Source organism: Hippoglossus stenolepis, chromosome 11 (assembly GCF_022539355.2).
Source record: "Hippoglossus stenolepis isolate QCI-W04-F060 chromosome 11, HSTE1.2, whole genome shotgun sequence".
In the NCBI taxonomy this organism is placed as follows: domain Eukaryota; kingdom Metazoa; phylum Chordata; class Actinopteri; order Pleuronectiformes; family Pleuronectidae; genus Hippoglossus; species Hippoglossus stenolepis.
In genome coordinates, this window is record NC_061493.1 from 10,754,016 (window position 1) to 10,777,372 (window position 23,357).

A 23,357-nucleotide genomic window follows, 5' to 3' on the forward strand; every position below is an offset into this window, starting at 1 on the left:
AGTTAAAATGAGGAATGTGGAGCATCTTGTTAGGTTATACTTTAGCATAGTTCTCATAAATAAAATAAATATATTTAATCTTTTGGCACATCAGTATCACAGCTTCAGTATAAGGACTTTGAAAAGATTCTGTAAGAAACACTCTATTCCAAAGGAAGAACCACACACTCGGAGGAAATTGCCTCTTTAGTGGAGGAGGAAACGTTAGGTCATGGTCGACTGCGAGGTTATCATTGGTTATATCTGTGTGATATTTAAAAAGATTTCATAGTTTCACGATAAATTTGGTTTAAGGTTTTGGATCCAGGAGTGGAACAGGTTCTCTTTGCTGCTTATTTCTTATAAATTTCTTTGTCATAAAATATAATAAACCATATTTCTCATAGTTTTAAGACTTCATTCTCCTAATATATCCTCTGAATTTATTTCTTCAACATAGCCCGTCATGCCTCTCCTGGAGGAAATCATAAGAAATTAACCCCAAAATGTGCTGTAATTTTGAAAATAACATCCCTTTTGTCTATTCATTTGCTGCTCTAGATGCCTAAAAAAAAAAACATTCTCACCCTTTGCTCCTCAGCATCAGCCACAGCCCTCTCTTGGTTCAGCTTATCGGTCTGTTGTCCTATCTTAGCAATGAGAGCTTCGATATCCGCGTTCCTCTGCCACAGCTCCACCTCCTGCACCGCTAACTTGGCTTTCAAATCCTCCACCTGCAACAAGGATGAGAAAAAGCCTTTGTAGGGTGGGCTAACTAACACTAACTCTGGATGCATTCAGTATATATACACTGACCTGTGAGGCAGTAGACTGCAGTTTCTGTAGGCCGTTCTCTAATCTCTCCATCTTCTGCGTCAGCTCTGTGCGTTTCTTCCCCAGCAGATTGCCGTACAGCTTCATAAACTCCAGGAAACTCTTCGGGGTGGTGTAGTTGAAGTGCTTCTCGTTCTGCTGGTATTTGACACTCACCTGGATGGCGCAGTTAAACAAGACACTGAGAGATGATGTCAGAGAGGTCATCACGTGGTTATCACCTCGGGCACTTCGCAATAACTCACCTCATTGACACTGGTGTGGGCATAAGAGATGAACTCACCGATAGAGGCCCTCACATTTGGCTGCGTTGGATGAACACACAAAGATTCATGGGTTTATAATGCTGGCAGCCACTGGCTAAAGTCACATTGACACATCTTGTTATATTACCTGTGCCATATAAATATTTGCTCATATTTATGGATGTACCTGGCATCATTTTCCACATTATGTTTCCACTATTTGAAATACAACTTTGTATAAGAGGAGAGGAAGCAGTTGAATAGAGAAAGAAAGTGTGTGTGTAAATGTGTTGTTACCTCTAGTCCAGGTATCTTCTCTATGAAAGTAGAGCTGACAGACTGCAGGGCGTGTTGAGGCCATGGGTGGAACCAGTCTATCGCTGTACAATTCACCAGAGCTGGAAACTTTCGTGCACGTGTTCGCAACGTGAATCCGACCGGAGAGAAACACAGGACGACCTGGAGGACAGAGACATTGACGGCAGATTCATAACTGATGATGTGGTAAAATATGTTAAAATAAATCCAGTATATTATAATTTGATACTTAATGGTCGCTGTGGACTAAAGCAATTCCATCAGACATTGGGTAAGAAGCAGAATATAACCTGGACACCTGCAGGAGAACATGCAAACTCCACAAATAAAGACCCCGGCTGAACCAGGATTCGAACCAAGAACCTTCTGTCTGTGAAGGTGCCAACCACTGCACATATATACCTAATAGTACAGTTATGATATAACAAATAAACAAAATTATGTTTTAGACCTTGAGCTGTCTTCGTATCCTCTCAATAAAGAAGCTCCAGCAGTTATCTCTTGAGTCTATGAGTCCCAGTCCTCTGAGCTCCATACGGATGGATGTTACAATAACATCAACATCTTCATCACTAAACAGGTCTGGAATATCTCCTGAAATAACACAAACAATGCAGACTCAGATATGTGTTACTTCCTATTTATATAATGCAGTAATAATCCCTCCTTTCCCTTGTTAATGGCATTTAAATCCATTAATGTTGCTGCTAATACTAAAAATGATCATACACAACACACTTGTATTAAAATCAGTTTCCAACGCCATCTTATCGATGAACTATAATATTATTCATTGCAAGAGCATGAGTCTGATGTTTCACCAGCTCCTCGTCCATGTCATCAGTCTGTAAGAAACGGATCTTCCCTGTCTCTCCATTCAAATAGATAACAGAAATTAAACTTGGCTGATGAAATTTTCACTCTTTGAACTGTTGCTGAATTCATGTTCAGAGAGGCTTTGACATAAATTCACACACAAAGGGTCTTTGATTTTTTCCTAGAACAAAGTGTTCTGCTTCTTTTTCACACAAAAGCAGAAATCCTTTATTTATAGAGAGATAAGAGACTAATTCTAGGTCAGTGCAGCCAAACCTGAGGCCAGCATGTCGTTGATGAGCACCAGGAAGCGTTCATCTGGAATCTGGGCATCTGTGTGAAGGAACACTGTCCCTATATTCTTCACCCCCACCTTCATATACAACGCTGCGATATCACTCTGGATGTGAGGGGTTGCAGAAAAGAGACAAACACATAAATATGCCACCAAATAAATGAAGCAAAAGTGAAATTACAAAGTAGAACAATGCTACAGCTATACTGAAGAGTGGAATGACATTTTGTATCTGTCGTACATGTGTGTGAAAATGTAAATTTACCTTAAGGTCATTGATGCCGTAGCCTTTACGCAGAGTGATCTGGAAAACTTCCAGCATGCTGAGGAAGGCGGCCAGCCGACACAGACTCTGCTTCCCGCTGCCCCCCACCCCCACCAGCAGGGCGTTACCATAGGGGGCCTCCAGGATACGACTGATACGACACCTGGACACATTCACCAGAGTTAACAGCGTGCGTGTGGCCTGTGGTTTTTTATATATGCCCTCATCAGTGTAAATCCACCCTTGTGCATTTCAGCATGTTTAACTGCATACATGTGTCTTTATGTGTCTTACACATGCTGGATAGCTTCTTCAAACAGAACCAGGTCCATGACAGCGTGCAGCTCATTGTAATGCTCCAGAGCATCAGCCAGTGTCTTCTGGAGTTTCTCCCAGTCTGAAGCCTGACAGGATGAGAAATAAACAAATGAACTCGACTTTCAGCAGCAGGGTCCAAGTCACTATGCAGTTACTTCCAGATACATAATACAATTAGTTTCTTATCAAGACTTGAGTCAATTAACTTTTAATTCAAACCCTGTAAAGAAACGAAAGGTAATTAGTTTGCTAATGACGGCGCATTCATCCTCATTTATTTCCCGGCAGATTAGATATGACAGCTGAATTTGTGCCATACGGTATTTGAATGCGTGAGCTACAGATAATCCACATGATAAATTGATTAAAGTCAAAAACAATTAAACTCACCCATTTTCTTATTAGCACAGTTATTAAGGAATAAACTGATGCTTGAAAAGAATCAACATGAAGTACAAACTGAAAAGGCCTTGACTGGCTTGTGTGTGAATGAATGTGTGTACCTGGTGATAGCGAGGTTCTCCCACTCCCTGGGCAAAGTGACAGTAAACCAAAGGCTGGTGGATAAAGAAGGACTCATCGATTCCCTGGAAATAAAAGCCAGGAAATCTTGAACATGCCACAGTTAAGATCATCTATTCTGAGCTGATCTATGACAAGCTCTCGACATGACCTAGAAATATCATTCATATTTTTTATATCCTAGGGTCTGCCACAAAACTAAAAAGGACCTATGATTTATTTGGACATAAAAGGACATTGCCAACCAACTGTTAAACATTTAAAGGATTAAGATGTGACTGTACATTACCTCAAAATATCTCTTGCCGGTGTCCAGCAGGATTTTATTGAAGAGCTCCACGTCCTTTTCCTCCATCAGTTTGTCAGAGTAGACCCTGGAGCTCTCATGGAGCCACAGGTGAACCAGGTCCATGGGGTAACGGATGCTCTCCGGCAGGGCAAACAGGATGCCCTACACACCGGGTCACATACAGTAAATATCATGTGATGAGGTTATAGACAACCCATATTGATATATAATGACCATGCATGTTTTACCTGGAAGATGTTGGAGAGGTCTCGCAGGTTAAAAATGTAGTGGAAGCGTATGGCTGTAGGCATGAAGTTCTGACTGATTTTCTGGTGCAGGCAAATAGCTGCCTGGATGAGCAAAGACCAAAGAGGGAGAGGTGCAGAAAAGGTTGGAAAGATACTGGCACAGACAAGCAGATGTGCAATGTCATGGATGTGTGGTTGATAAATTGAGAGACCAGTGTTGCATGCATAGGCTCAATAAGTGTAATCAGGTTTTAAAGAAGATGTATTATGGTCATATTCAGGTTTATAATTTGGGTTATTGCTTGAAAAGATTCACATGTTCAGAAAAGACATCACTTCCCTGAAAGTGTCCATCATCTGAAACACTCTGTCCCTTTACTGTAGATTTTGGTCTTTTTAACTTTTCAAAACTTTAACGTACACAAAAAACCTACATAACACACACTAGAGGAAACAAAAAAAAGGAAAAAGCCTAATTTAATGTGACAGTGTATAGTGTAGATGGACCTGTATGAGAGTTCCAACTGAGCGAGAGACGCCGTAGCTGAATCCTCCTTGAAGGAAGTGAGCTGACAGGATGCTGGAGAAGATGGTTGCTAATGCATCAGCACCAGGGAAATGAACAGCAAACACTGAGAAATGTCTCTGGAAGGAAAACACAGAGATTTTAAGAATTATTAACCATCTGGAGTCTGCGGCTGAGACTCACTTCATTAATAAAAGAACTGCCTCTGAAATCTGACTTTTAATGAGGTGATTTCATGAATTTAATGTGTTTTTTCTAAGGATAATAAAAATTTGGTTTCACTTCAGTGTTTTCCCCCCCTTTTTCCATTTCTGAACTTTTTATTTTGGAACAGAAATCTAATCAAGTTACCATTAGAATGAAAGTCATGACGATGGAAAGTTATTTTACTGGTGATCATATTGTGTCATGTATGTACCTGTGTGCATTCAGGCAAGTACCTGTAGTCTGGGGTTGATGGAGAAGCTTCCAGCTGTTGGGTTCATACAGGTGATATACTGGCAGTTATGTATTTCCTTCAGTATCAGCCGTTGTCTGTCATACCTGAAAAGTTTCACATTGTTAAAATTCCACTGAAGAAGCAAATTCTGTAAAACCTGTATTTTGTGTACACTGATGATTTAACACACAGAATGGAGCTGTATTGTTGTAGATTATAAAGCGTGTCACAGTCTTACCAGTGGTTGTAGTCGAGGTGCTGGCGTATGAGTGTGTGCGGCTGGACGGTCCCATAAACGTCCACCTCGGGCATGTTGAGGTCGTCTATGAAGTAGATAAGTCTCTTCGCAGTGGGAGGAGCAAATTTACGTCCTGCTTTCTTCTCCAGGGGCTTCTCTAGGATACCTGAGGTCCATACAATGAACAACAGAGAAAATAGAAAATGAATAAATGAAACATATCTAATAATGTAGAAGAAACAACAGCGACTGTAGAACAACCTCCATGGCAATTTGGACATCAAGAAAATAATATAATTAACTTATAATATAATTCATAACTATCACAACATTTCGAGAATGAGTATTTATTTAAATGTTCAGTGTGTAAGATTTAGGTGAAAGGGATCTATTGGCAGAAATTGAAAACAAAATAATCCTAGTGATGTTTTCACTAGTGTGTTTCATTTAAATTATACGAATCGTTGTTTACGTGACCCTAGAATGGGCCCTTTATATCTAAATACTTTATATTTACATTGGGAGCAGGTCCTCTCTACGAGGCCGCCATGTTTTTTACAGTCGTCCAAACTGGACAAACTAAACACCTTTTCAGTTTTTATAACAACTGAAGGCTACTACAGGTTTTCTTTAATGTTTGGAAGGGGAGGGTGAGTTGCAGGGTATTCAGCTGCAACATGCAACTCCACCACTAGATATCACTAAATTCTACACATTGAACTGACATCCCATGAATATTTGTTCTCATTCCTGTGATCCTTACGTTGCAGCATTGCTGATGTGGTGTAGTAGTTGAAGGGGACTTTAGCCACCATGTAGTCCTCCTTCAGCTTGGCGACTTTATCCGAAACCAGAATGGTCTTACCCACTCCTGCGTTTCCCACTAACATGATGGGTTTACCTCTCTGGAGGAGCAGGTCCATAAAGTAGGTCAGACAAATTGTCTCTGGGGTGTGGACCAGCACCGTCTGAAACAGACATCACATGACCTGACTATAGGGCTGCTCTAGAATCTGGTTATTGCACACAAATACACAGCTCATAAGTACCCACCTGTAAAGGTACATCAGGTTCCAGCTCAAACTGCAGCATCTTCTCGCTCCAGGGCGTAAACTTCTTTGTCTCAGAGTCTATAAAATAGTCAAAGACGGTGCCCTGGGACGGAAACTTCACTGCTCGCATCTCTTTAGACCACCAACGGCTGAATTCAGCACGGTGGTCATTCAGCTGAAACAAGTAATATACATAAAAACATGGATTATATAATTATAGGGAGATGATGGTGACACAAGGAAGTTCTTCAAGTAAACACACATGATCCTGGAAGAGAGCCCCGCCAAAGGCCCAGACAGAGGCGAAGACAAAGTAGATTTCATAGAGTTCTCGGGGAGAGTCCGCTGGAGTGTTGTCCTCAGTCAGCAGGCAATCCAACAAGGAGCACAGTGTCTGATTGAGCCAAACAGAAACACAACACCTGATTAAACAATAAACAGTAACACAGTTTGATAATATGCAACAACTGGTTGAATAACAATGAGAAGAAAGACTGTAAACGTTTGTGACACAGTGATTAAGACACATATTGTGTGTTATCACCTGCACCATGCTGCTTTCTGGTATGAGGGTGATGGTTTTCAGGTTGCAGCGCACTTGCTCCAGGCAGTATGGCACATACTTATCAAAGAGTATGGTGAGGTTGGCTCGCTCTGATTGGGCCTTTCGGGTGTCTATCCAGCTCGTCACATAACTGAGGAAACAATTAAGGCTGCTTTACTAAGATACGATTTCAGAAAAGTTAAGAAATATAAGTCTAGGAGTGTGTGTGTGTGTGTGTGTGTGTGTGTGTGTGTGTGTGTGTGTGTGTGTGTGTGTGTGTGTGTTTGTGTGTGTGCATCTTACGAGCTCCAGCCGAGGTCCTGTGGGTTGACGTAGAGTATCCCTGCTCTGGACACAGTAGCTGGAGTAGCAGCTTTCAGATGAGAGATCTCAAACAGGAGACGCATGGAGGAAGATAAACTGATCCTCTCGTTACTCGCAAGAGTCAGGACCTGAACAGAGGAGAGGGAAAATTAAAACAGGTGGAGTTACAGCAGCATGTGGTCAAACATAAACAGTCGCAACGAAACATAAAGAAGAAATTCCAGCATTAGAATGAATGGAAAAAATGTCCGAGACTAATAATGTTCTTTCACCTTGTTGTCGTCCATAACTGTGTTGAGTGACTCAATCCACATGGGGTCAATGTCTCCATCCAGAACAATCCATTTGGGTCCATCATGAGTCACTGAGGTCAACTCTCTCATGGTGGAGGAGAACAGACCTAGAGTAAAAATAAATCATACAGGATGTGCTGTATTTTCAACAAAGTGCCAACTCTTCATCAATTTAATCATCTTTAGATTCCTCTGGTATCAGACCCTCACTGCAAAATTACTCGAAACTATTCAAACGAGAGCTAACTCTGAACTAAAAAGAGACTTTTTAAATTTATTATAATTAATTCTGAGAATAGACTTTTTATGGTCTTACTTTGAATAAAACAGACATTTGAAAGAAACAATGGTTCCCCTGATCATCTTTGATCACTGATAATGGTCAATCCTCACCATCTTTCCACTCTCTGGTTGCAGGGTGCAGGTATCCAAACAGCTCATCTGTGGTGACAGCTTTAGGGTTTATATCGTTCCATACAGTCTTCATCTTCATGTTTGCGTAGGTTCTATGGAGAGTCTTCAAGATCTGATGAATAAAAAAAAATAAACACAATAGTGAACAGTGAAATGCAACTCTTCCTTGACTTTAGCTGTGGTCTATTATTGTAGCAATACTCAGCAGCAACGCAGCCTCAAAGCAAGACTGTAGAGATACCTCCTCTATGTTTGAATGATCACAGATTTTAAAGCAGTTTCAAGCTAAAAATGTATGTATATAGGGTGTGAGGACAATAATCTATGAGGTGGATTTGAAAATGAATGGACAAATTTTATTATGTATGTGGTTTCATGATACAATAGTTACAACAAAGTTAACCTGGCTCTTTCCAGATCCTGGTCCACCTACTACAAACACAGAGTGCCTGACCGCCAGCAGCTCCTCCAGCTGGGTGACCTGCACACACAAAAATGATAAATTGTCTGTATTTAAATAGCTTTTCTTGTCCTGATGACCACTCACAGCACTCTACAGTACAATTTTTGCCATTAACCCATTCACACACAGATTCATACAGTGCATCTATGTGCAGCACTTTCCCTATGAGAAGCAGCAATTCGGGGGTTCAGGATCTTGCCCAAGTGTCCTTGGGCAAGATCCTGCAGGAGACAGGGATCAAACCGACCTTCTGGTTAGAGGACAAACACTCTAACCAGAAGGTCAGCAACATACCTTTCTGATCATATAATTACTAATAACTACACAAACACACACAGACCCAATATCGTCTTCAACAAGTCCGCAAGGGAATTAAGTTCTGTGAAACTTCCTGCACGTCGACCTGTGAAGCACATACAGCTTTTTTTTCTTCCTATTTTTTTTTTGCTGCATTTAAACATACACACTCCCCTTGGTACCATAAAAACATCTATTTTAGATTTCATTTAAAATTTTCACAGAACAGAGGATGAGCTTTATTTGAATATAATGTTGAAATGAGACACCTTAAGTATGAAGTTCTCCTCAGGCTGTAGGTGCAGTTCACTGACTGACTGGCGAACAGCGTTCTCCAGCTCAGGGTCTCTCTTCCTGGGAACGTCCAGCTGAGGAAACAGGTCACTGATCAGCCCCAGGAATATGGGCACGTCACTGGTCACTATCTTAGGCAGGTTGAAGTCCCTCAGCGCACGCATCAGCACCTGGAGAGAAAAGCATAGGATTTATGTTGTAATGCAAATTTACTAATAAACTTCAGTTCAATGTTCTGTTGAAGAAAATACTGGGAACAAGAAAGAGCAATGGCAAAAAATAAGATCAAGGATTTCTTTGCTTGGACCGACGAGAAGGAGTGTTAGCGATGCTTTGCAATCACCACTTGTAGTCGAGTTGGGACCAATAACAAAGAGGAAGTGGTAAACTTTGTCATCATTTCCAAAAGTCAGCCACTACATATGAGAAGATTCAGTGTGAATGACACCACACATCAGGCAGAGATCCATGCATACCTGCTCTTCAGGTCTGATGCGATCCTCTCGTTTTAGAGATCCTGCCACAACCAGCACCGATTTGATCGCTCTTAAACCCCAATCATAATGATCCTGACAGATGAAGGAATAAAGTTATGCAAGCCGTCAAACAAGCGAAATAATATATGATGCCAACTATAATTTTTATGCTTTCCAAACAGGGAGCTAAAAGTTGAACTGAAATGTAGGAATAATGTTGCTGCATATTTTGAAGTTAGATGCACAAGTCACTGCTGATCCCTGTGAGATCGTTCTGAACCTAATTCAATCAAAGATCTTCATCCGCATGATAATCTAAATGAGATTTTTTCATTTTAAAATGTGTGTTCTAATCCTAAAGATGAGTTTCCTTCTGTGTCTTGACACATTGGTTTGATGGACGTACCTGTTTGGACAGCAGCTCTTTACAGAGAGTGTAGAGGCTAATGAATTTACGCGCCAGCAGACGGGCGTCTATGAATCCTTCTGCCACCAACATGATCTCACAGATCAGCGCAAAGTCTGGGATCACCATGGCACAGGGCCTGAACAGTTATCAAAGCATCGTTGGTTTTAATTAGTCACTTTTACTATTAGTTAACTATTCCATTTAACATCTTCTCAGTCTCTCTGTTTATATTAGACCTGAACAAAGCCTTGAGGTTCTCCGGGAGTTCAGCCCTGCCGGCGTAACCAGGATTCAGAGTGATGAAGATTCCCACTGATGGCCGCAGCTCGATCTCCTCTCCCAGGAAATGGAACCTATACACACAGGAACAACTACTGCTTACTAAAATGGATACATATAGATCATAGAATAGATTAGCCGACACAATGGTGAATAAATATACATATAGTTTACAATACAAGTCTTTATTTCCACACATACCTTTGCTTCTTGTTTCGAACTGCATCCTGTATAGTTTTAACCTGAACAGCTACCACAGACAGCACTTCCACTGAGATCCTGTTGAACTCATCAAAGCATCCCCACACTCCTGTCTGAGCCAGACCTTTATAAATGTTACCTATGGACTGAGGACATGTGACGGAGACACAAAGAGTAAAGTTGAAATCACTATAAATGAAGTAAACGTGACACACATGAAACTACAGAAAGCATCTGCACAGTCCACGCTACCTTGTAGTCCATCTGTTCTGAGCAGTTGAACACATACACCATGATGCCCAGGGAGCGTCCAAGATCTTTAGTAGTCTCAGTCTTACCAGTGCCAGCTGGGCCTGAGGGGGCGCCACTCATAGTCAGATGGAGAGACTGGGTCAGGGTTATGTAACACCTAACAGAAGAGAGGTTGAGACACAAAACATTTAAGCTAAGACATGAGGAATCAATTAAATAACTTTGGGTTCAGTTGACCTGGCTATTAATAAAAAATATGTATGTATTTACTGGTTAATGATGTTGAATGTGGTTTTATACTAAACTTCAGTGTTTGTGTAACAAAATACACTTGTTTCCATTATTAGACTCACATTTATACTTATTTGCATGGGAGCTACCTGCTTTCAACCACTGCAGAGCTTCACTGGAGAACTTAAAGCAACATTGTTTAGCTCAACTCACAGCAAGAAGGTCCTAGGTTCTAATCCAAGATAGACCAGGGCCCTTTTGTGTGGAGTTTGCATGTTCTCCCTCTGTACTCTAACTAGTCCAAAGATTAGTTTTAGGTTAAGTATGAATGTGAGTGTGGTGTCTGTATTTCAGATACGCTGGCGACCTGTCCAGGGTCTACCCCACCTTACCCTGTGAACCTCAAAGACTGAGTGTATAGATAAATGGATGGATGGTAAATTGACTTGGAAAAACCTGTGGCTGTCGAGGGCGCTACTGCTCAGTAAAAGTTAAATAGTGTTGCTTAAATGTTAAGTGCTCATAGTGACCTTGATTGACTTGTTGCTTCACCCTGTACAAACAGAGGTGACATGCCAGCTCTCTCCTTAAAGAACACATCTTAAATAAAACACTCTGTCGGCATGTGTATTAACATAATGTGCTATATGTATGTGTACCTGTCAGTGAGTGGAGTGATGACCAGTCTGTTAGTGTTCCCCAGGTACTCATAGCTGAACTGGAACTGGGCGTCACAGATGTTAACGCAACAGTGTCTGGTTTCATCATTCCAGCGATGACGAAGCTGGGACAGCCATGCAAACGCCTGTCCTGTTGTCACCTAAGAGACACCAAAAGAAAGGTCTAATTGTTCGGATAAAACTCATTCAGCCAAATTCTTTTTTTTCGATGCAATATTAACTTTACCTTCTGAGCTATGAGATTGGCGACCACATCTCGAGCGTGGACATCAATGGTACAGACCGTCATAATTTTCTGTCTGTCTCCAGGAGTTAGATCCCCGAGCAGCATGTGGATCAGTGAGTTCAGCTGTATAATCTAGAAAACCAGAAATGTATTTATCATCAATGGACAAACAAACACGTTCAACCGTCATGGTAACAATGTCTTTCTCTAGTGTGTTCGCTCTACCTGTTTTCTGTTGTAGTCCTTGAGGGCCGTCTCAAATCCCTCCTCCACCCTCTCAAAGGCAATGCCCACATCTGTGGCCCACCACACCTGACTACCAGTCAACCCTACCTGCGAACAGACGCAGCAGACAACAGCTTGTTTCCCTGTTTTTTAAGTCAAAGTGTTAATTCTGCTGATTATACATCATCATACCTGTGCGGGGTAGTCGAAGATCCACTGGTCTCGTGGTTTGTCTTCATAGGCAGCTACGGCCTCCTGGATCTCCCTCCGAACCGTGCAGCGCATGGTGCTCTCCAAGGCACCTAACCAACACTCTGCCTGCAGAAAGACACACAATGTATAATATATGAATAAATATAAAATCAGGCTGTGTAAAGTTTGAAAAGGCATGAAGATTTTTACAAATGGAAAATGGATGTACATACACATGTATGCTGTGCTGTACAGTTCTTATTATAAACAAAACTGGTTGGTGGACAGTGTCCTTGTACCTGCACGCACGGAAATCAAATTTTGTTTTTCAGTACCTGTCCTTGACAGAGGCACGGCTCAGAGAAGGGAACATATTCTCCCTCTCGGCTGTACATCCCGATAGCAACTGCCTCCTCATCCTCCTCCTCCCCTGCATTTCTGTCAGAGTCCTTGAAGCGAAGATCTGCGATGTTGTCAAACAGCTTCAGCAAATGCCTGGTCACCTTGAAAAAACAAAGAAACACAACCACACAAACACTATTTATTTGGTTTACAAACCGTAATCTCTTGACTGAAATGTAAGGAAATGAAAAAAATATGAAACAAATGAGATCATGTCAAATTTCCACTTTGTCTTTCATTGTTTATCTTTAATAACATTCTCCGCTCTGTAATACTGAGACACAGTCTGCAGAATATATTGAACTGATAACTACAAATGGGTCTCTTTATGTTTTCCTTTCCCATTTTCCCATGGAACACATCATTAAATTGTAATCTATTACCTGTTTGGGCTGTGTTCCCTTAGATACAATCTCCAGAAGATCTGAGGCCGACACAAAATAAAACCTGGGGAACGTGAGCCTCTTGGTCTCCAGGTACTCGGCCAGGGCCTTCTCACACACAGACAGCCTCCGCTGCAGAGTCTCCAGGTTCTCCAGGAAGCCGGTGTGGTTGGTCACCTCCACCACATTACTGTTCTGCACCACCCCAGTCATCAAGCCCTGGGTTAGGGAAGAGAAAATTAAAACGAATAAAAATGGAGAGGAAATACAGTGTGATTATATGGTTGTTGGTCCTTGGTGGTCCGTATATGGTACCTGGAAGTCAGTATGGATTCCCTGAAAGCGCTCCGCGTCGCTGGCCAGCTGGCAGCGGATGTCGTGGCTGTTGGTGAAGATGGCGTTAAGGTGGGCCCAGGTCCTCTGGACAGACATCCAGGAGGAGATGACCAGGTCGGCCACCATCAGCTTCTTCTGCCATCCACTCACCTCTGCCTGGAAATACTCGACATACTTACTCATCAGGATGTTCTGCAGCTGCACCTGAAGAGTAATACAACCGCAGTGTTACAGTTATCTGTAAGATCGCAGCCACAAATGAAAAATATTCTGCATTAACCATTCACTATGAATTTATACCGTTCCGGTTTTTGCTCAGCTACCTGCCAGTGTGATGATATATATTAGGAAATATCAGGTCACGACATACCCATTGAACTACTACAAGAAGGTGCATATCACACACTTGAGAGAAGCAGCACAGTAAGACACACTCACCTGGTTGTCCTCCAGTGTCTCAATCAGATTCTCATCAGCTTTGAGAAGAGGGGTTCCTGTGCTGGTATGAGTCTCATAGGACAATGACATCACACTCCATGTCTGGGTTATCTCTGCCAAAACCTAAGCATAAGCAGAACGTTTTCATTTGAACTATCTTAAAAAATGAGCTGTAGGATAAGGATAAAGTTTATTGTTCATCACACATACACATCCTGATCTCAGGTTTCACCTTGTTATTTATTAGTCTACCACAGGTGAAGGAATCCTATCATATTATATCATATTCTCCTGATTCAAGAATATAATTGGAGTTTATTAATGGTCAAATGTGTGGATGGTAGTGTAGTCTGTTTTAGTTTTTGCAAATATTTCAAAATTGCATTGTTGTCAGCTGACTACTACATTAATATACAAGCCAGTATACTGTTACTAGTCACTGTCTTCTTACCTTCTCTATGGCCATTTCTTTCACGGCCTTATCCACTATGTTTTTGACCTCATCCTCCACCCGGTGAAGCTGTAATTCCAAAAGGTCCCCCAGGGTGGTGCCCTCCCCCATGACAAACCGGACCTGACAAACAAGACATGGCAGCCATGAGTGGGATCATGTTTCAGAGCAGGATAATTGGGTTCCCTCAACTGTGCTGGTCATTTCAGGCCTGGAGGGGATAGTTCAATGATGGTACAGTACATGAGGGCTATTAAAGAGGACCAGAACTTAGATCAATAGTGACACATGTACAGTACAGAATGTGATCCGTAATGAAATAATATTGAATGAAGTGGTATGAGGCATTGAGAGGCATCAGAGTCTCATACCCCTGTGGTGTTCATGAGCTGTTGCCAGTGTCTCTCTCTGACTGCAGAGTTTTGCAGCTCGTTGATGGCTCTCAGAGACGTCAACAGGTTCTTCACAGTCGACTCCAGACCCATGTAGACGTCCCACACACGCACCTCCTTATCCAACATCTTCATCTCCTTTAGTGTGTAACAGACAGATAGTCAGACAGACAGTTTTACAGTTGGCTTCAACCCTCGCAAAGAATTTAAGATTATGTCCGTCTGTCAATGGGAGCTTGTCGTACTTTGGCGAATCGTCTGAGCTCCATGTCCATCTGCTCAACGTTGATCTCTTTCCATGGAGTCTTGGTCCAATCCTCTATACTGGTCTGCCATGGAGAGGAGAATGAAATATTCAATCTGAGATTCTCTGGTGATATTTACAGATGAAAATGTAGTTTCTCCTATAGCCTAAAAGGAAGTCTAAGCAGTGTCAACTACAAAAACACGCTGTCAAATCCTGAGCCTCACTATGTTGCAATGTCCGCATTGTTTAAATGGTTAATCTATGGAGGTCACAAAAAAAATCAAATGCCAAACTATTGTTATTTTGTACCTTGACGAAGATGACCATGTCCCAGACTGCTTTGACCAGTATGATGTCGGAGCGGCACCGGCGCAGCTGCTTGTAGTCTGGGAAACTGACCTCAAATAGATCAGCTGTGTCCTGCAGCTTCTTCATCTCTGCCTCCATCAATGCTACTGCTCGATTAGACTGGAGACAAGGACATTTTGAAATGCTGTGAATTGTTTTTTTATTTAAACAATGGAATTATTATTTTCTTTTTAACTGTATACTACAGGGTGTGACCAGCAATGAGTTATTAGTTTTGAATAAACTTCTTATCTCACTTTATCAATCAGTTTATACGGCTCCTCCACAGCGATCTTGAAGATGGATTCAGTACGAAACTCTTCTCTGAACTGCTGTTGTTTCACCTAAAATATGGGGGGAAAACCAGGACATTCAGGATTTATAGATGCTCCAGGTTTTATGTCTGCTTTCACCTTGTGTGGGGTGTCAGTCATGTATAATGCAGGACAGAAAGTGATCAGCAGGTTTATATGTCAGATATTGAGCTCTTTGTTAGGGGCCGCCTCATTGACATCCTATCCCACTCACACACAGCCTCACCTCAAACCGCACACATTTCCTGCGAATCACTGAAACTTCATTTGACTGTAGAGGTGCCACTTCATGTTTGACTGCGAAGGCAATTTTCCTCAGACTCTTCCACTTCTCTGGCAGATCCTGTGTTTTGTGGTGATATAGAAAGGAATGTAATGTACCAATAAATAAACATATTCTGCTACCATCCATTGTATGCATCTTTGCAATGGGACACACTTCTAGTTGCGAGTAGACGCTCTCAGGCAGCTGCTGTCCGTAGGTCTTGAGGAGTTCAGCAGTAGACTTGAGAGGTTTGAAGTGCTGTTCATTGCTGATCTGTCTGTCTCGTATGGCCATGAGGTGTCCCATGATGTCCACAAGACCTGCATAGTCGCCATCTGACACCTCATTAGAGAGACCGTGGGCTGTGTTCTGGACAAAAGAGGATAATTCCCTCACGCTGCGAGATGGAGAGGACAAAGGATGATATTAGGTTTCAGAGTCAAGGGAGAGGAAAAGGAAGAAGTGTCCTGAACGATAGTCGAAATTAAAAAGAGACTGTTAATTTTACAATTGACTAATTCTTTTACAGCATAATACTTTTAGTTCTTGTTATTTGTGTGTGCTTGTGTCTCACCTCTGGTTCACATGGTTCAGCAGGTGCTCCTTGAACATCCAGCTCCACCTCTTGATGACGTTCATCAGCGTGAGCTTGAAGGGTCTGATGTCGAGCTGCAACCAGCCACAGAACACCCTCCTGTCCTCCATCTTGCTCACTCGGACATACAGAGACTCAAATAGGTTGATCTGGAATGATGAAAGATATAATAAAAAGATCTATACAAATAATAAATTGTGGTTAAATACAGGCATATTAAAGGTTGGTGAAACCCACCTGCTCTTTGAAGTTATCCAGGGTGGGTGGGTTCTTCTTTAGTTCATAGTCGGCGTACAGCTCAGCTTCTTCTGTACTTAACACATGGCCATAGAGCAGAAACTGCCTCATGAATTCAGACCTGTGAAATGTAAGAAAAGAGACTTTGGCCTTGCTTTTTTTTCCTCCAAATGATATTTATATTCTTTCATGTAATTACACAGAACAACAGAAAGCCACATCTGACCTATCATCAGTCCAGAGGTAACGGTAGCTAGCAAACGATCCCTGGTATTCCCTGGCCTGAAAATCAAAGCGGTCTTTCCAATTAGAAGCATGTAAGTACAGTAAATGAGTGTGTGGACAGAAACCAACATTTACCTTAGTGATAGCGGCACGTGCCCGAGAGCGGATTACATGGCACATTTCCGTCAAATCCTCCATCTCGTTTATGTCGCCCTACAAGATGAGGAAACAAGACAGCGCGATGTGGCAGTGTTAAAGCCGTTTATATTGACAAATGGCTGCACAGGGTACAAGCCAATAATTTAATCTGCACAACACCTGATAGTTATCCAGCCCTTTATGATTTGCCACTCTGGGAATGAAGGACGCCACGTTTGTGATGTTAGTCACCGTCTTATCCACAATCTCATAGAAGTTACGACTGTGGTTTAAGTCCAGTGAGGGGTCAAAGGTCATCTCATTGCTGTTGAGTACCAGCTGCACTTCAAACAGTGGTGTGATACGCTGGGCTGCATCTGTGTTGTCCATGAGGTACTGCAGGGAGCAGCGTACTGCAGTGGAGAAGCCTGTCAGGATCATACGATCCACATAGTCTGTGTAGCCCCTCCACTCACTGCTGTCCAGGTCTGTCACGCCCAGCAGAGACTGGTTCTCCTGGAGTGCAGTGAGGGTGATAAGGAAGATGTTAACCTCTACACTGTCGGGAAGTGTCCTTTTCTTTGGAATCACAAATGAGGCGTGTGAATATACTGCACCTGCAATAGTTTGTGTATCTGCTCCCCTGTACTGGTGATGAGAGCATGCTGTTTGGAAACATTCTCTTCAATGTCAGAGAAGACGAGGAGGGTAGAACCACAGCTCTTTCTGGTGATGAAGGCCCGGTGGCTGAATTTACCCATAAGAGCCTGGATAGCTTCCACATTAGCTTTGCTCCTCTGGACACGGCTGGAGATGCTCTAGCGATGGCAAAAAAGAGAACAACCGTAACAACCAGTTTTCTACAAATGAGGTACCACATAAGGAGAATAACAGGTTTCATGCTACATTTGTACGCAACACATACTATTAAACAAACTCTAAGATGAACCACGAGTTTGTTTAATATATTCTCAACATGCATCTGAGATGAGCTTTAATGAGCATTAACATGTGTAGGCATTGAATGTTCAGTACCTTGACCATGTCCCGTGTGCTCTGAATGTAGTCCCACAGGTCATCCTGAGCCCACGTAAGCTCATGGAGGGTCGGTTCTAGCTGAAGTTTTGTCTCGTCCATCGCATCTTTCACCAATCCCACCTCCACAGCCAGGATGGTGCTCTGGAGCCGGTTGTACCACTGGGTCACCAAGGTCAGCGTCTGTGTGTGCTGCATCATACAAAGGGAGTGTTTCACATGATGGGTTCTGACATATTTTACAGGTCGACAAACCCAGCTCAACATATATACAGCCAGCTCCCCGACCCAATGTCCAGTGGACGCACCATGTAGAGTCTCTCCCGTTTGGAGTAGAGATGGAGAGCGGCTTCAGGAATGTTTTGGTTCTTCAACATACTCAGATACTTCACCTCTCTCAGCACTGATGTCAACTAGGAGAGAGCGGAGGGGAAAATGAAGTTAAACTAAAGTTAATGTTGTTTCTTTTTCCTTTTACCTCTGTGGGAATACATCTGATTTGATAGGATTAGCATCATAAAATGGAGGTGCTTGTTAAGGCTAATGAATAGTTGTGAGGTAGATATATATGTAGGTAAGTCATCTTTGAAACTTAGTTAAAATTGACATTAAACGGTACATAAGAAGAACTGTGTACAATACATCAGATTAGGTTGACACCTTGACACATACAGAAAACATCATCTTGTTTTTCTGACTGTTTATTCAAAGCAAACCACATTTGGTACTATATCTAGATGATTCTGCATTTTATTTATGGTATTACTTCAACTTACCAAATATAATGTTTTGGACAATAAATGATATATAGTAGTTCTATGTGTGTATCCCTTATCTTATCTGTGAGCAGGTATGACTGTTGGCAGACTTATGCACCAATTCCACATCAAATAAAAACACGTACATTTTATTTTAGCTCCATTAAAAATGTTTAATGTGTTTCTTGGTGGTGCATCGTCTTTGTGCTTACAGCGGGACTGAAGTTGACCTGGAACAGGCCTGTGTCGGTGTCCAGGGTGAGGAGCGGCTCCTTAAGGTGGGTTTGACAGATTTCCTCCAGACCCTCTGTCCACTTTGAGAACATCTCCTCGTCATGCTGGTCCAGAACCTCCAGAACACGCTCACACTTCTTGAGGACAGCGTCTGCTTCAGCACAACCCAGAGGCCTGGAGGGGAGAGAGGGAAAGAGGCCTCTTGTACATAGCTTGTGTGTTTTGACCAGAAAACCACATTTTGGCAATTTTATTCCAGGATTTGATTAACATTGTTTAAAAAAAAAACTGATACCTCCTCGAATAAATACTGATATTAAGCTGATATGAAGAATTACATTTTTTAAAGAAAAAAATAGATAATTACAGTAAACATTGCAAGTGAGACGAAGATTTCCGAATGTTTTTGCATTGGAATATAGACAAGAGTTAAATTTATACGTTTTAAAGTGACTGTCTGAGAGTTTTGATGAGTTCTACTTGTGTTTCTATCAATCATTTTATGGTTATCAGGACAACAGATCTGCTGGATCTCAAATCACACTGGAGTGGAGTAACTGTGTGTGTGTGTGAGTAGGGAGAGTGCTCACATATAGGCCAGCTGGCAGAGGTTACTCCTGTTGGTGAGGATGCGACTCCGAAGCTCCTGTGACAATTTGAGGTTTCCAGCCACTGGCGGCATATTTTTTCCCAGGACGGCACAGCCTGAGCGCAGCTGAAAAACAAAGGCCTCATATATTTGGTTCATGACTGAGACATATTAATTAATCTCTAACCACACATGTTTCGCCAAGTATGTGAGCCATGTGTCTCATAATGAGCTTATGGAGACTTTCCAATTATAACATAATTTAATGAGGTTATTGGCCATTTAGAATAATTATTCCTGTTCTACCCCTCTTACCGCTTCTCTGTGTTGATCAAGTATAAATTGACATTGGTCTATTTCCTGGTTGAACATGGTCAACAACATGTTGTAGTTCGGAGAGAACAGCTGGTGGATCCCGGGTCTCTCGAGAAGGGTGCCAAAAATCTTTAACAACTAGATGGGACAAAAAACATCATTTTAAGAGCACATTTTAGACCATACATGGGAATGAATATGAGATTTCCTGACTTTTCATATCAAACACCAACAAGTTGAAATTCCCAATAAGAACAGAATGCTGCATGTGAGTGTAGTTTGTTACCATGTTCAGTGCTCTTCACGTGTTGTGCCTTGATGGTCTGAACGTGCATTTGTAAAGTATGGAATTGTTTGGGAACTTCAGGTGTAACAGACATACCTTAAACGTTGACTTTAGATTCTTGGAGTGGTGGAAAGCCAGATTGAGGACAGTTCCAAGCCTCTGGTCAAAATCTCTGTTCTGCTCCATGAAGTACCTGTAGTGTCGCACAAAATCCTGGACACAAAATGGGATTAGACAGATTGATATTTTCAGCCTCTTTCTGAAATATAAAACTTTCAGTCCTCTTTTATTGTAAGGCAATTTTTATTATATAATTTTTAGAGCAGAAATATCAGCAGTTGATCCAAATTTGCTGGAATAACACACTTACAAAAAATTATATGATATCACAGATCAATTTCTGATTGAGTTCCAGTTCAGATTAGCTGAGTCACAGTCGCAGATGTTGTAAAATAGCTGTAAAATATCTAGTAAATTAAATATTGATGCACTGACAAATTATGACCGCTGTCACTGGTTCTTGTGTGTTGCTCAGCAACCACTTTGGTTTCTTACTTTTCAATTACTCTACTGCTGGGCAAAAAATAACATCTAATTATTTTTTTTATTATTTGGTTGTGCCTGTCAATTCCACTTATAAATGGCTGTGAATCACACCCCTCTGGGGCTTATTAATTAAATAGCAGTGTGATATCAAAGACAACTCTACAATCTCCATTTAGGTCTCACATCGCTGGTGTAGTCCAGGGGGTCGTATTTGCCCTCTCTGAGAGCCCGCCAGCGCTCATGAAACTCCTCGCTCATGCTAAAGACCATCTCACTGAAGACTTTCCCTCTGGATCCACCCAGCTCAACCTTCTCCAGCTTCAGAAAGTCCAGCGCTGATGTAAAAAGTTCCTGTATGAGAGAGAAAAAAGCTACTGATGGGTAAGGGTGGGGGAAAGATAGTTAAAAACACTTTTTGTGTGGTGGCAGTTTTTCTACTACAATAAATTAAAATATGTGTTTAAAATGAATATTCAGCAGTTTAATTGATGCAAAATGTGTTTAAAATAATCACAAGATTAATTGTTTAAGCATCTTATTTTTTTAATAACAATAAAACCAACCAAAACACACACACACACACACACAAACGTACTGTACAATTGACAAGAGTTATGCTTGTCAACCTATGTACCTCAATCATGAGCAGCCTTTCAATGATGCGGTCTGAGCGCTGGAACACAAGTGTAGCAGGAAAGTCCCACAGTTTTACATTGTGGCTGTGTCTGTAGTACTCAGGGATCCGTTGGCGGTGAGTGTGAAACAATTGCCTGAAGGTGCGTAGAACTGAGATGGTTATCTGGACCCTCTCCAGCCCCTCTTCAAGCTCCATCTTAAACAGTTCCTCTGGGATGAGGTAGGCAACGGCCTGAGGAAAAACACAATAAGTTGGTTGAACAGTTATTCAAGTCACCTAGTTTTTCAGCCTTTCTTTCAATTTCTTTCACATAAATGTAAAGATCAATGAGTGTACCTTTTCAATGACCAGGTTACAGAATTCCTGCAGGAGAACCACCATACGTTTTGGAATGCAGTAGTACTGGGAATGGCTCCAGATGAGACAGAGAGTGTGGAAGAGAGGAGGCAGCAGAACGTCGACTTGAGGGAAGGTCCTCTCCTCTAAGCTGCTGATCAATCTCCTCAGAGGGCGTAAATACAGATCTATGTCCTCTGCTTCCAGCACAGCTATAATGATCATATACAGATATACTAATATATAACATGTCCGTAATGCGGTGGCAATTTAACTGAAATAAAATCAATCAGGGGACTAATAGCTGTGTTTTTAGATTTTAAGCAAATGTGATTGCTTGTTGCCCATCATTACTGAATGAGCATGATGACACAAAAAGACAAGGAAAGCTGCACTCGAGTATAAATATAAAATCCAGAAGAAGTTATCTGATTAGATATGAATCAATTTTGTACAAAAACAGAAGCTGCTTATATATTTGAAGAATTACATTAAGGAAAACTAAAGGAGAAAATGAATTATCCCTAATAAAAGATTAGTAATGCTGATCTACCTTCATTGACTTCGAGGCAGACATCATTAAAGGAGGAGTAATAACTACTTTTGACTCTCCTCAGGATCTCCATGATCCGCTCCACTTTGGGGCTCTGGATCTGAGAAGAAAGAAATGATAGTAGGATGTAGATAACCTGTCATGCAACATGTTCAGAGTGCCCTAAGGCAAACTGTGGACCAAACATCTCTTAATATCAATATCTGACATTGCATTAATACATTCTGTAAACTAAAACACCACTATGGGAACTGCCACACCAATTCACATTTTGAACTGATTGCACAACTTCCACAGAACCAATCTCTTACTTGCGATTGGATGCCCAGCAGGTTTTCTCTCTGAGTGGCCCAAAACTGGAGCTCGACGTTGGGGCCCGGGTGGTCTCCACGAAGCAGCATCATACCAGAGTCTTTCTTCAGGACGTTCCATATCTGCCCAGACCACTGAACTATTATTGTTTCTATAGAGTACAACAATCCATGGTCCAGTGGCCAACCAGTGGGGCTGTGAGAGACAGAGATAGATATGACAATATGGGTAGTGAGCAAATGAGGAATAGGACAAAAATATTATTTGACTTTTAAATCAGTTGTAAAACAGTTAGACACAATCGACATTGACTGTAACAAGACATTAGAGACATTTTAAGGGTGTTCTCACGGAATTATTGGAGCTGTAAATCAGCCATTCTCAAGGGGGGCTCTCAGCTTGGGGCCCCGGGCAAACAAGCCGCAGCTTGAAAATTGATGTGCGTCTATTTCGGGTGTTGTGTTACAGGTGCTTGGAGCGGAACAAAGGCAGAAAATAAGAGTTGAAAGTATAATGTCACTTATTATGGACATTTGATTTGCTTTTCCACACACGGAATTAACAAGTATTATGAAATGGAATATGATATATAGGCTTTTAAGAAAAAGGGAAAGTCAGCTCAATTGTCATTATAGCACTCATGATGTGCCACTATTAAATATTATTAAAATTAAATAATTTACACTTCACCCTTGTTCATGGTGACCTCCACTGTCTGCATGTCAAGCTTCAGAAGATTTTACTGAAGAATATTTGAGGAAATTAAAGGGAATGTTGGATTCATTTTCATTATGGCAATCA

General features: G+C 41.6%; 1 protein-coding gene across 1 annotated transcript in view; it reads right to left on the bottom strand.

Annotated features, from left to right (window-relative positions):
* Positions 1-22,338, bottom strand: part of dnah9l (dynein, axonemal, heavy polypeptide 9 like) — a 34,376-nt gene extending 12,038 nt beyond the window's left edge. Inside the window, exons 1-59 of the mRNA XM_035169983.2 lie at positions 22,245-22,338; positions 21,692-21,903; positions 21,353-21,586; positions 20,902-21,069; positions 20,269-20,385; positions 19,887-20,024; positions 19,573-19,697; positions 18,961-19,156; positions 18,299-18,403; positions 17,991-18,182; positions 17,573-17,773; positions 17,136-17,471; positions 16,953-17,030; positions 16,819-16,874; positions 16,593-16,713; positions 16,335-16,504; positions 15,935-16,157; positions 15,722-15,838; positions 15,439-15,525; positions 15,143-15,301; positions 14,832-14,915; positions 14,566-14,724; positions 14,195-14,317; positions 13,744-13,866; positions 13,285-13,509; positions 12,970-13,188; positions 12,520-12,687; positions 12,185-12,310; positions 11,993-12,100; positions 11,768-11,899; positions 11,521-11,681; positions 10,631-10,787; positions 10,379-10,524; positions 10,135-10,251; positions 9,896-10,034; positions 9,490-9,582; positions 8,989-9,183; positions 8,363-8,440; positions 7,939-8,071; positions 7,525-7,652; positions 7,232-7,380; positions 6,929-7,079; positions 6,647-6,778; positions 6,386-6,559; positions 6,096-6,300; positions 5,333-5,498; positions 5,096-5,198; positions 4,637-4,774; positions 4,130-4,231; positions 3,882-4,043; positions 3,574-3,657; positions 3,047-3,156; positions 2,753-2,915; positions 2,469-2,592; positions 1,828-1,970; positions 1,356-1,517; positions 1,059-1,118; positions 796-969; positions 567-713 (exon numbers count right to left, since the gene is read on the bottom strand). Coding sequence (XP_035025874.2) covers positions 567-713; positions 796-969; positions 1,059-1,118; positions 1,356-1,517; positions 1,828-1,970; positions 2,469-2,592; positions 2,753-2,915; positions 3,047-3,156; positions 3,574-3,657; positions 3,882-4,043; positions 4,130-4,231; positions 4,637-4,774; positions 5,096-5,198; positions 5,333-5,498; positions 6,096-6,300; positions 6,386-6,559; positions 6,647-6,778; positions 6,929-7,079; positions 7,232-7,380; positions 7,525-7,652; positions 7,939-8,071; positions 8,363-8,440; positions 8,989-9,183; positions 9,490-9,582; positions 9,896-10,034; positions 10,135-10,251; positions 10,379-10,524; positions 10,631-10,787; positions 11,521-11,681; positions 11,768-11,899; positions 11,993-12,100; positions 12,185-12,310; positions 12,520-12,687; positions 12,970-13,188; positions 13,285-13,509; positions 13,744-13,866; positions 14,195-14,317; positions 14,566-14,724; positions 14,832-14,915; positions 15,143-15,301; positions 15,439-15,525; positions 15,722-15,838; positions 15,935-16,157; positions 16,335-16,504; positions 16,593-16,713; positions 16,819-16,874; positions 16,953-17,030; positions 17,136-17,471; positions 17,573-17,773; positions 17,991-18,182; positions 18,299-18,403; positions 18,961-19,156; positions 19,573-19,697; positions 19,887-20,024; positions 20,269-20,385; positions 20,902-21,069; positions 21,353-21,586; positions 21,692-21,903; positions 22,245-22,317 — 8,571 coding nt within the window. The 5' untranslated portion in view covers positions 22,318-22,338. The remainder of the gene's footprint in view (positions 1-566; positions 714-795; positions 970-1,058; positions 1,119-1,355; positions 1,518-1,827; positions 1,971-2,468; positions 2,593-2,752; positions 2,916-3,046; positions 3,157-3,573; positions 3,658-3,881; positions 4,044-4,129; positions 4,232-4,636; positions 4,775-5,095; positions 5,199-5,332; positions 5,499-6,095; positions 6,301-6,385; positions 6,560-6,646; positions 6,779-6,928; positions 7,080-7,231; positions 7,381-7,524; positions 7,653-7,938; positions 8,072-8,362; positions 8,441-8,988; positions 9,184-9,489; positions 9,583-9,895; positions 10,035-10,134; positions 10,252-10,378; positions 10,525-10,630; positions 10,788-11,520; positions 11,682-11,767; positions 11,900-11,992; positions 12,101-12,184; positions 12,311-12,519; positions 12,688-12,969; positions 13,189-13,284; positions 13,510-13,743; positions 13,867-14,194; positions 14,318-14,565; positions 14,725-14,831; positions 14,916-15,142; positions 15,302-15,438; positions 15,526-15,721; positions 15,839-15,934; positions 16,158-16,334; positions 16,505-16,592; positions 16,714-16,818; positions 16,875-16,952; positions 17,031-17,135; positions 17,472-17,572; positions 17,774-17,990; positions 18,183-18,298; positions 18,404-18,960; positions 19,157-19,572; positions 19,698-19,886; positions 20,025-20,268; positions 20,386-20,901; positions 21,070-21,352; positions 21,587-21,691; positions 21,904-22,244) is intronic.
* Between the last annotated feature and the right edge of the window lie 1,019 nt (positions 22,339-23,357).